Source organism: Salmo salar, chromosome 22, assembly GCF_965601325.2.
Source record: "Salmo salar chromosome 22, fSalSal1, whole genome shotgun sequence".
NCBI lineage: Eukaryota > Metazoa > Chordata > Actinopteri > Salmoniformes > Salmonidae > Salmo > Salmo salar.
This window is the reverse complement of record NC_138312.1, coordinates 63064231-63082500: the sequence shown is the minus strand read 5'-3', so window position 1 is coordinate 63082500 and position 18270 is coordinate 63064231. Positions and strand designations below refer to the sequence as shown.

Sequence of the window (18270 nt, the reverse complement as noted above, 5' to 3'; positions counted from 1 at the left end):
GCCAATAAAGCCATTAAATTGAATTGAGAGAGAGAGAGAGAGAGATGAGAGATAGAGAGAGACAGAGAGAGAGACAGACAGACAGACAGACAGACAGACAGACAGACAGACAGACAGACAGACAGACAGACAGACAGACAGACAGACAGACAGACAGACAGACAGACAGACAGACAGACAGACAGACAGACAGAAAGAGAGATAGATAGAGAGAGAGATGAGAGAAAGAGAGATAGAGAGATAGAGAGATAGAGATGAGAGAAAGAGAGAGAGAGAGACAGAAAGAGAGAAATGAGAGAGAGAGAGACAGAGAGTGACAGAGAGAGAGAGAGAGACAGAGAGTGAGAGAGAGCGAGAGAGAGAGAGACAGAGAGTCCATACCAGGCAGGTCACCCATAATACAAGTCAGTATTTGGAGTCGATCCATGTCTGAAGACATCGGGAGATGACGTTTTAACCAGTCAACAAGGGGCAACAGGGAGTGCTATTCCCTTCACATAGGTTAGGGTGTTGGGGATGGCCTCTAGTGCCAAACGATGCATGTTCGAATCCAGTCATAGAAAGTTGTTATTGAGATTTTGGTTTTAAACCTATCCCAAAACATAACCCTTACCTTAACAATTTAGAGCCTAACCTTAAGATTTCGCAATTCATGTATAAACGCAAAAACATGGATGAACGTTTAATTCGGACGTGAGATTGTGAGAGCATGTTGTCCATACAACACAACAGCTTCCCTTCACAATCTCACAGGCCTGTCTTTGTCTGTTAGTCTGTGCTTGTGTGTGTATGTGTGTGTGTGTGTGTGTGTGTGTGTGTGTGTGTGTGTGTGTGTGTGTGTGTGTGTGTGTGTGTGTGTGTGTGTGTGTGTGTGTGTGTGTGTGTGTGTGTGTGTGTGTGTGTGTGTGTGCGTGTGTGCGTGTGTGTGTGTTGCGTCCGTCTGTGTGTCTGTATGGGCTGACCAGCAGACAGAGGGACTGTCATTTTGGATAAAAGTGTCTGCTGAATGGCATATTATTATCATTAATAATATATACTGTATTATATAACATAGTAGATTAGTATTTTTCGTTTGGGAGTTTTAGGGACAAAAGCCCTCCAGGATTAGTCGACTGCAGGGAAATTGATATTGAGATATTAAGTGGAATAAAAAAGCTCTTTATTTTTTTATATAAAGTGTTTGAATGTCCCTTTAAACCAGTAGTGAAGAGAGCTGGCACAAAATACACCATATAGGCTCAGGAAATGGGATATCTTTCTGCATAATATGCAACAAATATTTTGTAATCATTTTAAATACTATTTATCAATAGTAGCCCAATGTTCGACAAATAGGGATATTTATTTGTAAAAAAATAAAAAATATTTTTTTATATATTTAACTCGGAAATGTAGATGCATTTTAAGAAAGCTGCAGTATAAACCTCAATTTTTGCAGTTCAATGTAACATGTCTTCATCACCATGGCAATAAATGTAAGAATAATAACGTAATAAAGTCGAGGAGCTGTTGGTATAATCAGTTATAAACTATGTAGTACATATGCTAATCAATAATACTCACGTTTGAGGATGTTCCGACTTTCCAGCTCTTCTACGGCGGGTCTCTGGCTCAGCCGCCTGCGGAAAAACACCAAAATAATGTTCTGAACCATGTTGGTGTCGTCTGATTACCGGCTTCTCGGTCCTCCGGTAAACAGTCTCTGACAGACAGACTGTTTCTACTAGCAACAGCAGCAGCAGTCAGGATGTTTGAGTCGGAGTGTAGAGCCTTTCCACGATCTACACGTCTTAGTGTCCCATCTGGAGTTAACTAGCGACCCTCTTCTGTGACTGAACCGAGAGCGCCTCCACATCGGGGTAGAAGACAAGGTGCGTGGTTTATCACGCTACAAAACACAAAGTCTCTTATGCAGAATATATATATATATATATATATATATATATATATATATATATATATATCCAGAATATAAAGCGTCCTTTTCCTTTACAAAATGTTTCCCAAGATCCGCTGTGCAGGATAAAAAATAGTGTGGCTATTGTCAGCGAGATGGGGGAAGTAAAAAGGATGAATCTGTAGCCTGTAAGATCCCGTATTGCACGGCAGGACTGAGTTCCCTAAGTGTCTACGGCAGTATGATGAGAGCTCTGCTCTACTCTGCCGTCGGTAATGTATTCTGCCTGGCTACTGACGCGACGCTGCTATCCACTGTGCTGCTGGAGAGAGAGAGAGCTCTCCTTTTTACTACCAGCGCAGCAGCATCACCGCAAGGAGGAGGAGGGACGGGGGACGGTTGTTGCTACGTAGATAGGAAATTCCCACTCAAGCTCCAAACCGTGCAAGCCTTGAAAACTGCTGCAGTCAGGGCTTCAGCAAGCAGGCGGGCAGACTGCCCTCCCCTTACCTCCTCTCCTCTCCCCTCCCCTCCACTCCTCTCCTCTCCTCTCCCATCCCCTCCTCTCCTCTCCTCTCCTCTCCTCTCCTCTCCCCTCCCCTCCCCTCCCCTCCTCTCCTCTCCTCTCCCCTCCCCTCCTCTCCTCTTCACTCCTCTCCTCTCCCCTCCCCTCCCCTCCCCTCCTCTCCTCTCCCCTCCTCTCCTCTCCACTCCCCTCCACTCCTCTCCCCTCCTCTCCTCTCCACTCCTCTCCACTCCTCTCCTCTTCACTCCTCTCCTCTCCCCTCCCCTCCTCTCCCATCCTCTCCTCTCCTCTCCTCTCCTCTCCTCTCCTCTCCTCTCCTCTCCTCTCCTCTCCTCTCCTCTCCTCTCCTCTCCCCTCCTCCCCACTCTCCTCTCCTCTCCCCTCCCCACTCTCCTCTCCACTCCCCTCCCGGTCCAAGACAGAGACTGGGGATTGATTTCATAAAGGAGTTTCCTTCTACTAACCTTATCTGACAGATTATATTTCAACAGAATGAAGTAGATGACATTCCTAAACTCCTTTAAAACAGTACAACAGACAGACAGACTCATTATTTACTCGCTATTTACACACTGTAGAATCAACCACGATAAAAAAAAATAGACATTTATAGCCTATATCTGGCTATGATTAGACAGGCTGTGTGGCACTGTTAAAACCACTATGTTATAACAAGACACTATGTTATAACCAGTGATTAATATGTAAATCGAGAGAGGGGGGGGGGGTTGACCTGTGGAGTTCTGAGGAACCGGAACTCATGAGAGACCTGTGGAGTTCTGAGGAACCGGAACTCATGAGAGACCTGTGGAGTTCTGAGGAACCGGAACTCATGAGAGACCTGTGGAGTTCTGAGGAACCGGAACTCATGAGAGACCTGTGGAGTTCTGAGGAACCGGAACTCATGAGAAACCTGTGGAGTTCTGAGGAACCGGAACTCATGAGAGACCTGTGGAGTTCTGAGGAACCGGAACTCATGAGAGACCTGTGGAGTTCTGAGGAACCGGAACTCATGAGAGAAAATCACCTCGATAATAAAGCATCGTGCATATCCTCACATTTGCGTAGTGGTATAGAACAGTAGAGTTGAGGCAATTATTAACAGAAGTTGCACACATGGGGAACCTTTTTAGTAGCCTAAGGTCTGGGAAAATGTTGGCCATTTTAAAAAACGCATTTCATGCAATTAATTCTACGTCATTTTTCATGACTGGAGACGTCGGCAGAATCTTTCTTAATACCTCACAAATGATCGAAATGGCAGACTACTATGACACTGACAAACTGAGAATCTGAAATCAATAAAAACGATTTTGTCTTGATTCAATCAACAGCCTTGGCATGGGAGTGTGGAGACACAGACATGAGGAAATTATAGTCCTAAAAATGATTTCCAATTCCACCGACTCTCTCAATGATGCGCAGCTCACTAGCTGGTGAATATCGATGCAATCGTGCCAAAAGTCTCTCTCTCTCTCTCTCTCTCTCTCTCTCTCTTTTGTAAAATATATTTGGAAGTTGATTAAATATTTTGGGAACCTACAGCATAAAGCTTTCTCTTTTCAGCAGGAGTCATTGCTTTCCAACATGTGTTTTGGCTCGATTGTTTTTTTAACATGTTTTGTCTGACAGATTTGCCGCGCGTTCCCGACTGAAGGAAATTCTTAGTTATTGTGTTAAAATCCTCCGTGGCTAAACTATAGGCCTTCTCATGGTGTAGTGGGCTATCCTGAATGATTTCATTTCTATAATAGATAGATAGATAATAGACAGCAGTAATACTGTAACTTTGGTAAATGTAGGGGAGACCAGGATGTTTGTAAGAAGGGATAGTTGTAACACGTGTAATTCAGGAGCGAGGTAGAATCATGTGATTCACCGTGCATATTTTTATTTCTATTATTATTTTAACCTTTATTTAACTAGACAAGTCCAATTTGCATTCCGCACCAACAGATCCAAAGATGATGCAATCTCTATTGCACTCCCCACTGCCCTTTCCCACCTGGACAAAAGGAACACCTATGTGAGAATGCTGTTCATTGACCCCAGCTCAGTGTTCAACACCATAGTGCCCTCAAAGCTCATCACTAAGCTAAGGATCCTGGGACTAAACACCTCCCTCAGCAACTGGATCCTGGACTTCCTGACGGGCCGCCCCCAGGTGGTAAGGGTAGGCAACAACACATCCGCCACGCTGATCCTCAACACTGGAGACCTTCAATATGTGTCCTCAGTCCCCTCCTGTACTCCCTGTTCACTTGTGTGTGCACGGCCAGGCACGACTCCAACACCATCATTAAGTTTGTGATGACACAACAGTGGTAGGCCTGATCACCGACAACGATGAGACAGTTTATAGGGAGGTGGTCAGAGACCTGGCAGTGTGACTGAAAAGATTTGGCGTTGGTCCTCTGATCCTCAAACGGTTTTACAGCTGCACCATCGAGAGCATCCTGACTGGTTGCATCACTGCCTGGTATGGCAACTGCTCTGCCTCCGCCCACAAGGCACTGCAGAGGGTACAGCCCAGTACATCACCGGGGCCAAGCTTCCTGTCATCCAGGACCTCTATACCAGGCGGTGTCAGAGGAAGAACCCTAAAAATTGTCAAAGACTCCAGCCACCCTAGTCATAGACTGTTCTCTCTGCTACCGCACGGCAAGCGGTACCGGAGCGCCAAGTCCAGGTCCAAGAAGCTTATAAACACCTTCTACCCCCAAGCCATCAGACTCCTGAACAGCTAATCAAATGGCTACCCAGACTATTTGCATTGCCCCCCCCCCCTTTCTACGCTGCTGCTTTTCTCTGTTATTATCTATAAATACTCTGTACCGGTACCCCCTGTATATAGCCTCCACATTGACTCTGTATCGGTACCCCCTGTATATAGCCTCCACATTGACTCTGTACCGGTACCCCCCTGTATATAGCCTCCACATTGACTCTGTACCGGTACCCCCGGTATATAGCCTCCACATTGACTCGGTACCGGTACCCCCTGTATATAACCTCCACATTGACTCTGTACCGGTACCCCCTGGATATAGCCTCCACATTGACTCTGTACCGGTACCCCCTGTATATAGCCTCCACATTGACTCTGTACTGGTACCCCTGTATATAGCCTCCACATTGACTCTGTACTGGTACCCCTGTATATAGCCTCCACATTGACTCTGTACCGGTACCCCCTGTATATAGCCTCCACATTGACTCTGTACCGGTACCCCCTGTATATAGCCTCCACATTGACTCTGTACTGGTACCCCCTGTATATAGCCTCCACATTGACTCTGTACCGGTACCCCCTGTATATAGCCTCCACATTGACTCTGTACCGGTACCCCCTGTATATAGCCTCCACATTGACTCTGTACCGGTACCCCCTGTATATAGTCTCCACATTGACTCTGTACCGGTACCCCGTGTATATAGCCTCCACATTGACTCTGTACCGGTACCCCCTGTATATAGCCTCCACATTGACTCTGTACTGGTACCCCCTGTATATAGCCTCCACATTGACTCTGTACTGGTACCCCCTGTATATAGCCTCCACATTGACTCTGTACCTGTACCCCCTGTATATAGCCTCCACATTGACTCTGTACCGGTACCCCCCTGTATATAGCCTCCACATTGACTCTGTACCGGTACCCCCCTGTATATAGCCTCCACATTGACTCTGTACCGGTACCCCCTGTATATAGCCTCCACATTGACTCTGTACCGGTACCCCCTGTATATAGCCTCCACATTGACTCTGTACTGGTACCCCCTGTATATAGCCTCCACATTGACTCTGTACCGGTACCCCCTGTATATAGCCTCCACATTGACTCTGTACCGGTACCCCCTGTATATAGCCTCCACATTGACTCTGTACCGGTACCCCCTGTATATAGCCTCCACATTGACTCTGTACCGGTACCCCCTGTATATAGCCTCCACATTGACTCTGTACCGGTACCCCCTGTATATAGCCTCCACATTGACTCTGTACCGGTACCCCCTGTATATAGTCTCCACATTGACTCTGTACCAGTACCCCCTGTATATAGCCTCCACATTGACTCTGTACCGGTACCCCCTGTATATAGCCTCCACATTGACTCTGTACCGGTACCCCCTGTATATAGCCTCCACATTGACTCTGTACCAGTACCCCCTGTATATAGCCTCCACATTGACTCTGTACCGGTACCCCCTGTATATAGCCTCCAAGTTGACTCTGTACCGGTACCCCCTGTATATAGCCTCCACATTGACTCTGTACCGGTACCCCCTGTATACAGCCTCCACATTGACTCTGTACCGGTACCCCCTGTATATAGCCTCCACATTGACTCTGTACCGGTACCCCCTGTATATAGCCTCCACATTGACTCTGTACCAGTACCCCCTGTATATAGCCTCCACATTGACTCTGTACCGGTACCCCCTGTATATAGCCTCCACATTGACTCTGTACCGGTACCCCCTGTATATAGCCTCCACATTGACTCTGTACCGGTACCCCCTGTATACAGCCTCCACATTGACTCTGTACCGGTACCCCCTGTATATAGCCTCCACATTGACTCTGTACCGGTACCCCCTGTATATAGCCTCCACATTGACTCTGTACCGGTACCCCCTGTATATAGCCTCCACATTGACTCTGTACCGGTACCCCCTGTATATAGCCTCCACATTGACTCTGTACCAGTACCCCCTGTATATAGCCTCCACATTGACTCTGTACCGGTACCCCCTGTATATAGCCTCCACATTGACTCTGTACCGGTACCCCCTGTATATAGCCTCCACATTGACTCTGTACCGGTACCCCCTGTATACAGCCTCCACATTGACTCTGTACCGGTACCCCCTGTATATAGCCTCCACATTGACTCTGTACCGGTACCCCCTGTATATAGCCTCCACATTGACTCTGTACCGGTACCCCCTGTATATAGCCTCCACATTGACTCTGTACCGGTACCCCCTGCATATAGCCTCCACATTGACTCTGTACCGGTACCCCCTGTATATAGCCTCCACATTGACTCTGTACCGGTACCCCCTGTATATAGCCTCCACATTGACTCTGTACCGGTACCCCCTGTATATAGCCTCCACATTGACTCTGTACCGGTACCCCCTGTATACAGCCTCCACATTGACTCTGTACCGGTACCCCCTGTATATAGCCTCCACATTGACTCTGTACCGGTACCCCCTGTATATAGCCTCCACATTGACTCTGTACCGGTACCCCCTGTATATAGCCTCCACATTGACTCTGTACCGGTACCCCCTGTATATAGCCTCCACATTGACTCTGTACCGTAATACCCTGTATATAGCCTCCACATTGACTCTGTACCGGTACCCCCTGTATATAGCCTCCACATTGACTCTGTACCGTAATACCCTGTATATAGCCTCCACATTGACTCTGTACCGTAATACCCTGTATATAGCCTCCACATTGACTCTGTACCGGTACCCCCTGTATATAGCCTCCACATTGACTCTGTACCGGTACCCCCTGTATATAGTCTCCACATTAACTCTGTACCGGTACCCCCTGTATATAGCCTCCACATTGACTCTGTACCGGTACCCCCTGTATATAGCCTCCACATTGACTCTGTACCGGTACCCCCTGTATATAGCCTCCACATTGACTCTGTACCGGTACCCCCTGTATATAGCCTCCACATTGACTCTGTACCGGTACCCCCTGTATATAGCCCTGCTATTGTTATTTACTGCTGCCCTTTAATTACTTGTTATTCTCATCTCTTACTTTTTTGGGGGGGTATTTTCTTAAAACTGCTTTGTTGGTTAAGGGACTGTAAGTAAGCATTTCACTGTAAGATCTACAGCTGTTGTATTCGGTGCATGTGATAAATAAAATTGTATTTTAGATTGATGAACGAAATCGCAAACCGCGATTTTTTGTTGTTGTTCAAGAACTGTTGTCCGCTAAAGATGATCACCTGTTTTTTTAATCTGCCAATTCATTGGCTGTCCAGTTTCCCGACGACCGGAACATGTTGAGGCCCGGCAGCGGAGGAGAGAATGAAAGGCTCAATTAAAGATGTTACAGAACTGTTGTATTTTGAAGCAACACTCCTTTTTGCTACGGCAATCAAGCTGTTTTTTACCATCCCTGTAACTGTTCGCATCTGCTGAGAGATCATTTAATAAACTAAAATCCCCAATGAAATACCTGAGATGCACCAGGCTGTCGATCTTCTGATATGAGCTGCAGAACACCTGAGGAAGTTCCACTCACTGCACTGGCGCCGTTGTAGCCTTGACAACCGCGGCATTATTTCACCCATATCCCCTTGATACTTTCGATCAGTTAGAGACACTTTAACAGTGACATTGCTGAAGCCGAAAGAAACAAACACTTATCTTCCTAGTACATACGGAAATTAAAAAGGTTTATGAATGACTTTTTGAAGGGGCTACTGTCAAAATGATAAATTATAGACATCGATGACAATGCGCATTTTCCCCCCAGAGCTCATGGATCCCCCCCCTCCCCACGGCTTTGCGGGGGCGTCCGGTATGCCAGTGTAGTTGTCGCATCTTTAGATCTCCCCTCTGTATGGCAGACCTCCTTCCCAGGCTGTATGGCAGACCTACTACCCAGGCTGTATGGCAGACCTACTACCCAGGCTTTGCGGGGTGTCCGGTATGCCAGTGTAGTTGTCGCATCTTTAGATCTCCCCTCTGTATGGCAGACCTCCTTCCCAGGCTGTATGGCAGACCTACTACCCAGGCTGTATTACAGACCTACTACCCAGGCTGTATGGCAGACCTACTACCCAGGCTGTATGGCAGACCTACTACCCAGGCTGTATGACAGACCTACTACCCAGGCTGTATGGCAGACCTACTACCCAGGCTGTATTGCAGACCTACTACCCAGGCTGTATGGCAGACCTACTACCAAGGCTGTATTGCAGACCTACTACCCAGGCTGTATGGCAGACCTACTACCCAGGCTGTATTACAGACCTACTACCCAGGCTGTATGGCAGACCTACTACCCAGGCTGTATTACAGACCTACTACCCAGGCTGTATGGCAGACCTACTACCCAGGCTGTATGGCAGACCTACTACCTAGGCTGTATGGCAGACTTACTACCCAGGCTGTATGGCAGACCTACTACCCAGGCTGTATTACAGACCTACTACCCAGGCTGTATTACATTTACATTTTACATTTTAGTCATTTAACAGACGCTCTTATCCAGAGCGACTTACAGTAGTGAATGCATGCATTTTTAATTTTAGTACTGGCCCCCCGTGGGAATCGAACCCACAACCCCGGCGTTGCACACACCATGCTCTACCAACTGAGCCACAGTACTACCCACCTACTGTACTAAATACTATTACTTTAGTCCCAAAACTATAGTCCCACGGGGGACCAGTACGGGAAAAAAAAGATATATATATGAAATGTAGTCGTTCTGGATAAGAGCGTCTGCTAAACGACTAAAATGTAAAAAAAAACATGTAAATGTAAAACTGAATAAACTCCCGTCTGAAACTCTAGGCAGGCCAGAGCAAAGATAATGAAATAGAGTTGGAATCCAGGGCCTCTGCTACCCTATGCTGAACACAAACCTAAAGCACACGCTGGTAATCACACTGTACACATCGGTATACAGCACGCTGGTAAACTCACTGTACACATCGGTATACAGCACGCTGGTAATCACACTGTACACATCGGTATACAGCACGCTGGTAAACTCACTGTACACATCGGTATACAGCACGCTGGTAATCACACACTGTACACATCGGTATACAGCACGCTGGCAAACACACACTCTACACATCGGTATACAGCACGCTGGTAAACACACTGTACTCATCGGTATACAGCACGCTGGTAAACTCACTGTAAACATCGGTATACAGCACGCTGGTAAACTCACGGCCTCTGGTATTTAGAGCAAATACACTACATGGCCAAAAGTATGTGGACACCTGCGCGTCGAACATCTCATTCCAAAATCATGGACATTAATATGGAGTTGGTCCCCCCCTTTGCTGCTATAACAGCCTCCACTCTTCAGGGAAGGCTTTCCACTAGATGTTGGAACATTGCTGCGGGGACTTGCTTCCATTCAGCCACAAGAGCATTAGTGAAGTCGGACACTGATGTTGAGTGATTAAGCCTGGCTCGCAGTCGGCGTTCCAATTCATCCCGAAGAGTTTTGATGGGGTTGAGGTCAGGGAACAGTCCAGAGAATGCATTTCCACTGCTCCAGAGTCCAATGGCGGCGAGTTATACACCACTCCAGCCGACTCTTGGCATTGCGCATAGTGATCTTATGCTTGTGTGCGGCTGCTCTGCCACGGAAACCCATTTCATGAAGCTCCAAACAGTTCTTGTGCTGACGTTGCTTCCAGAGGCAGTTTAGATTTTTATGTGCTATGCGCTTCGGCACTCGCCGGTGCTGTTCTGTGAGCTTGTGTGGCCTACCACTTCACAGCTGAGCCGTTGTTGCTCCTAGACGTTTTCACTTCACAATAACATCACTTACAGTTAACCGGGGCAGCTTTAGCAGGGTAGATATTTGACGAACTGACTTGGAAAGGTGGCATCCTATGACGGTGCCACGTTGAAAGTCACTGAGCTCTTCAGTACAGGGCCATTCTACTGCCAATGTTTGTCTATGGAGATTGCATGGATGTGTGCTCGATTTTATACAGCTGTCAGCAACGGGTGTGTCTGAAATAGCCGAATCCACTAATTTCAAGGGGTGTCCACATACATTTATATATATAGTGTATGTTTGAAAAGTATGAAGGTCTTGCTGCTACTGGCTTCAAGGCAGCTACTGAAATACCTGTCTATTGTGTCATCAGATCAGGACACAAACGGACACACACACACACACACACACACACACACACAAACACACACGCACACACACACACACACACACACACACACACACACACACACACACACACACACACACACACACACACACACACACACACACACACACACACACACACACACACACACACACACACACACACACACAGAGAGAGAAACACACACACACACACACACACACACACACACACACATTCACAGTAGCAGGCTGTGTGTTGATGACTGCATCATGTCCTTCTGTCACGCTCTCTGAATAGAACTCGTTTCTATATATAGAACAAACCTGCTAATTTAAACAGATGGAAATAAAACAAGACTGTCCTGGCAGAGAGAGGTACCCCTGGGGTACACCACGATGCCCCTGTCCTGGCAGAGAGAGGTACCCCTGGGGCACACCACGATGCCCCTGTCCTGGCAGAGAGAGGTACCCCTGGGGCACACCACGACGTCCCTGTCCTGGCAGAGAGAGGTACCCCTGGGGCACACCACGATGCCCCTGTCCTGGCAGAGAGAGGTACCCCTGGGGTACACCACAATGCCCCTGTCCTGGCAGAGAGAGGTACCCCTGGGCTACACCACGACGTCCCTGTCCTGGCAGAGAGAGGTACCCCTGGGCCACACCAGGATGCCCCTGTCCAGACAGAGACTGTTCTATATAAAAGCCTAGTGTCTGTCCAGAGGGAGGGAGGGAGGGAGTACTGAGACGTCTACACACACTCTGCACCGGGAGGGAAGGAAGGAAGGAAGGAAGGAAGGAAGGAAGGAAGTACTGAGACGTCTACACACACTGCACCAGGAGGGAGGGAGGGAGGGAGGGAGGGAGGGAGGGAGGGAGGGAAGGAAGGAAGGAAGGAAGGAAGGAAGGAAGGAAGGAAGGAAGGAAGGAAGGAAGGAAGGAAGGAAGGAAGGAAGGAAGGAAGGAAGGAAGGAAGGAAGGAAGGAAGGAAGGAAGGAAGGAAGGAAGGAAGGAAGGAAGGAAGGAAGGAAGGTTTCCACGTGCTTATTGGGACATGATGTAACATGGTCTAAAAACAACATAGAAACTAGAATCATCCAGAAAAGCATGAATGATGATGCTTCTACGTAGTTACATTATCATAGGAAGGTAATGCAACATGTTGACTCTGTAACACTAGGACAATGACAGGGCAGCATCCACACCCACAATGCTGTTCTGTTCCTGCATCTCCTCTGTCAGTCTAAAGAGTTCCTGGTTATTGGAGCATCTCCTCTGCTTGTCAGAGTCATGCCAAGGACTTCCCTCCCAGAACAGAGCAGCGCAAATTCAGCGTAGCGAAGAGGCGGGAAGGAGACGGGGCGAGGACGAGTGGCGGAGTCGGCGTCAAAGTCCTGACATGGCCTAGTTACACACTATAACGGACAGAGAGACACAGAGACAGAGAAACAGAGTACAAACACACACTGAACTACCTCCTCTGTATGAGTCTAGGGTACTGTATTGTGCTAGAAGTAGACCTGATGTTATCTGCACCTACAATGTGTTGTGAAGTCCACTTTAGACACAATAAAACAAAGACACCCTCCTAGTAGCCTGGGAATCAGCCTGTTGTGCTAGCGTTCCAAACGTGACAAAGACTGGCACGGAGTGGAACGTTAGCACAAACATACTGGATTTCTCCAGATTACCCAAATAGTCAACTGAATTACAATGTGAAAAATGACTAGCCTAGGACCTAACTAACCCCAACGCTAGCCTAGGACCTAACCCCAACACTAGCCTAGGACCTAACCCCAACACTAGCCTAGGACCTAACTAACCCCAACACTAGCCTAGGACCTAACTAACCCCAACACTAGACTAGGACCTAACTAACCCCAACACTAGACTAGGACCTAACCCCAACACTAGCCTAGGACCTAACCCCAACACTAGCCTAGGACCTAACTAACCCCAACACTAGCCTAGGACCTAACCCCAACACTAGACTAGGACCTAACTAACCCCAACACTAGCCTAGGACCTAACTAACCCCAACACTAGCCTAGGACCTAACTAACCCCAACACTAGCCTAGGACCTAACCCCAACACTAGCCTAGGACCTAACTAACCCCAACACTAGCCTAGGACCTAACCCCAACACTAGACTAGGACCTAACCCCAACACTAGCCTAGGACCTAACCCCAACACTAGCCTAGGACCTAACCCCAACACTAGCCTAGGACCTAACTAACCCCAACACTAGCCTAGGACCTAACTAACCCCAACACTAGCCTAGGACCTAACCCCAACACTAGACTAGGACCTAACTAACCCCAACACTAGCCTAGGACCTAACCCCAACACTAGCCTAGGACCTAACTAACCCCAAAACTAGCCTAGGACCTAACCCCAACACTAGCCTAGGACCTAACCCCAACACTAGCCTAGGACCTAACCCCAACACTAGCCTAGGACCTAACTAACCCCAACACTAGCCTAGGACCTAACCCCAACACTAGCCTAGGACCTAACCCCAACACTAGCCTAGGACCTAACTAACCCCAACACTAGCCTAGGACCTAACCCCAACACTAGCCTAGGACCTAACCCCAACACTAGCCTAGGACCTAACTAACCCCAACACTAGCCTAGGACCTAACCCCAACACTAGCCTAGGACCTAACCCCAACACTAGCCTAGGACCTAACTAACCCCAACACTAGCCTAGGACCTAACCCCAACACTAGCCTAGGACCTAACCCCAACACTAGCCTAGGACCTAACTAACCCCAACACTAGACTAGGACCTAACTAACCCCAACACTAGCCTAGGATCTAACTAACCCCAACACTAGCCTAGGATCTAACTAACCCCAACACTAGCCTAGGACCTACCTAACCCCAACACTAGCCTAGGACCTAACCCCAACACTAGCCTAGGATATAACTATCCCCAACACTAGCCTAGGACCTAACCCCAACACTAGCCTAGGATCTAACTAACCCCAACACTAGCCTAGGACCTAACCCCAACACTAGCCTAGGACCTAACTAACCCCAACACTAGCCTAGGATCTAACTAACCCCAACACTAGCCTAGGACCTAACCCCAACACTAGCCTAGGACCTAACTAACCCCAACACTAGCCTAGGACCTAACTAACCCCAACACTAGCCTAGGACCTAACCCCAACACTAGCCTAGGACCTAACCCCAACACTAGCCTAGGACCTAACCCCAACACTAGCCTAGGACCTAACCCCAACACTAGCCTAGGACCTAACTAACCCCAACACTAGACTAGGACCTAACCCCAACACTAGCCTAGGACCTAACTAACCCCAACACTAGACTAGGACCTAACTAACCTCAACACTAGTCTAGGACCTACCTAACCCCAACACTAGCCTAGGACTTAACCCCAACACTAGCCCAGGACCTAACCCCAACACTAGCCTAGGACCTAACCCCAACACTAGCCTAGGACCTAACCCCAACACTAGCCTAGGACCTAACCCCAACACTAGCCTAGGACATAACCCCAACACTAGCCTAGGACCTAACCCCAACACTAGCCGAGGACCTAACCCCAACACTAGCCTAGGACCTAACTAACCCCAACACTAGCCTAGGATCTAACTAACCCCAACACTAGCCTAGGACCTAACCCCAACACTAGCCTAGGACCTAACCCCAACACTAGCCTAGGACCTAACCCCAACACTAGCCTAGGACCTAACTAACCCCAACACTAGCCTAGGACCTAACTAACCCCAACACTAGCCTAGGATCTAACCCCAACACTAGCCTAGGACCTAACCCCAACACTAGCCTAGGACCTAACTAACCCCAACACTAGCCTAGGACCTAACTAACCCCAACACTAGCCTAGGACCTAACTAACCCCAACACTAGCCTAGGACCTAACCCCAACACTAGCCTAGGACCTAACTAACCCCAACACTAGCCTAGGACCTAACTAACCCCAACACTAGCCTAGGACCTAACCCCAACACTAGCCTAGGATCTAACCCCAACACTAGCCTAGGACCTAACTAACCCCAACACTAGCCTAGGACCTAAACCCAACACTAGCCTAGGACCTAACTAACCCCAACACTAGACTAGGACCTAACTAACCCCAACACTAGCCTAGGATCTAACTAACCCCAACACTAGCCTAGGACCTAACTAACCCCAACACTAGCCTAGGACCTAACCCCAACACTAGCCTAGGACCTAACCCCAACACTAGCCTAGGACCTAACTAACCCCAACACTAGCCTAGGACCTAACTAACCCCAACACTAGCCTAGGACCTAACCCCAACACTAGCCTAGGAACTAACCCCAACACTAGCCTAGGATCTAACTAACCCCAACACTAGCCTAGGACCTAACCCCAACACTAGCCTAGGACCTAACCCCAACACTAGACTAGGACCTAACCCCAACACTAGCCTAGGACCTAACTAACCCCAACACTACCCTAGGACCTAACCCCAACACTAGCCTAGGACCTAACCCCAACACTAGCCCAGGACCTAACACCAACACTAGCCCAGGACCTAACCCCAACACTAGACTAGGACCTAACCCCAACACTAGCCTAGGACCTAACTAACCCCAACACTAGACTAGGACCTAACTAACCCCAACACTAGCCTAGGATCTAACTAACCCCAACACTAGCCTAGGACCTAACCCTAACACTAGCCTAGGACCTACCTAACCCCAACACTAGCCTAGGACCTAACCCCAACACTAGACTAGGACCTAACTCACCCCAACACTAGCCTAGGACCTAACCCCAACACTAGACTAGGACCTAACTAACCCCAACACTAGCCTAGGACCTAACTAACCCCAACACTAGACTAGGACCTAACCCCAACACTAGCCTAGGACCTAACCCCAACACTAGACTAGGACCTAACCCCAACACTAGCCTAGGACCTAACTAACCCCAACACTAGCCTAGGACCTAACTAACCCCAACACTAGCCTAGGACCTAACCCCAACACTAGCCTAGGACCTAACTAACTCCAACGCTAGACTAGGACCTAACCCCAACACTAGACTAGGACCTAACTAACCCCAACACTAGCCTAGGACCTAACCCCAACACTAGCCTAGGACCTAACCCCAACACTAGCCTAGGACCTAACTAACCTCAACACTAGACTAGGACCTAACCCCAACACTAGCCTAGGACCCTAACCCCAACACTAGACTAGGACCTAACTAACCCCAACACTAGCCTAGGACCTAACCCCAACACTAGCCTAGGACCTAACTAACCTCAACACTAGACTAGGACCTAACCCCAACACTAGCCTAGGACCTAACCCCAACACTAGACTAGGACCTAACTAACCCCAACACTAGCCTAGGACCTAACCCCAACACTAGCCTAGGACCTAACCCCAACACTAGACTAGGACCTAACTAACCAACACTAGCCTAGGACCTAACCCCAACACTATCCTAGGACCTAACTAACCCCAACACTAGCCTAGGACCTAACTAACCCCAACAATAGACTAGGACCTAACCCCAACACTAGCCTAGGACCTAACCCCAACACTAGACTAGGACCTAACTAACCCCAACACTAGCCTAGGACCTAACTAACCCCAACACTAGCCTAGGACCTAACCCCAACACTAGCCTAGGACCTAACTAACCCCAACACTAGACTAGGACCTAACCCCAACACTAGCCTAGGACCTAACTAACCCCAACACTAGACTAGGACCTAACCCCAACACTAGCCTAGGACCTAACCCCAACACTAGCCTAGGACCTAACCCCAACACTAGCCCAGGACCTAACCCCAACACTAGACTAGGACCTAACTAACCCCAACACTAGACTAGGACCTAACCCCAACACTAGCCTAGGACCTAACCCCAACACTAGCCTAGGACCTAACTAACTCCAACACTAGCCTAGGACCTAACCCCAACACTAGCCTAGGACCTAACTAACTCCAACACTACTGCCATCCAGGACCACTGTCAGAGGAAGGTCCTAAAAATTGTCAAAGACTCCAACCACGGTTTTACAGCTGCACCATCGAGAGCATCCTGACTGGTTGTATCACTGCCTGGTATGGCAACTGCTCGGCCTCCGACCGCAAGGCACTACAGAGGGTAGTGCATACGGCCCAGTACATCACTGGGGCCAAGCTTCCTGCCATCCAGGACCTCTATACCAGGCGGTGTCAGAGGAAGGTCCTAAAAATTGTCAAAGACTCCAGCCACTCTAGTCATAGATTGTTCTCTCTGCTACCGCACGGCAAGCGGTACCGGAGCGACAAGTCTAGGTCCAAGAGGCTTCTAAACAGCTTCTACCCCCAAGACACAAGACTCCTGAACAATTAATAAAATGACCTCCCAGATTATTTGCATTGACCCCCCCCCCCCCCCCCTTTTTGTTTTGACACTGCTGCTACTCGCTGTTTATTATCTATGCATGGTCACTTTACCCCTACCTACATGTACAAATGGCCTCTAACCTGTACTCATTGACTCTGTACCGGTAACCCCTGTATATAGTCATGTTATTCTTATTTTATTGTGTTACTTTATTTTAATTTGTTTTGTTTATTTAGTAAATATTTTTTTAACTCAATTTTTTTTTTTTAACTACATTGTTGATTAAGGGGTTGTAAGTAAACATTTCACTGTAAGGTCTAGGTACGCCGAATACCTGTTGTATTCGGCGTACGTGACAGATAGCATTTGATTTGATTTGGTTTGACTAGTCTATGCCCTAACCCCCAGTGTACCTCTTCCGTATTCTGTCTGAAGTGGACATGTTTTCTGCTCAGTGGGCGATTCATAACCTAACCCCTCCCTTAGTGAGTGGTCCAAGACTAGACAGACTCCCCCCCCCTCTCACTGTGTTCTCCAGGCCTACTGTAAAGGGCAGACGGGTCAAACACACCAGGGGATAAATTATTGATGTT

General features: G+C 48.2%; 1 protein-coding gene across 6 annotated transcripts in view; it reads right to left on the bottom strand.

The window, feature by feature from the left end:
- The window catches only part of LOC106583825 (phosphatase and actin regulator 3), an 80652-nt gene that overhangs the window by 6360 nt on the left and 56022 nt on the right, over window positions 1–18270 (bottom strand). For all 6 annotated transcript variants that reach the window (XM_082967761.1, XM_082967760.1, XM_045705471.2 and 3 more), the window contains one exon: window positions 1564–1619. In XM_082967761.1, coding sequence (XP_082823887.1) covers window positions 1564–1619 — 56 coding nt within the window. The remainder of the gene's footprint in view (window positions 1–1563; window positions 1620–18270) is intronic.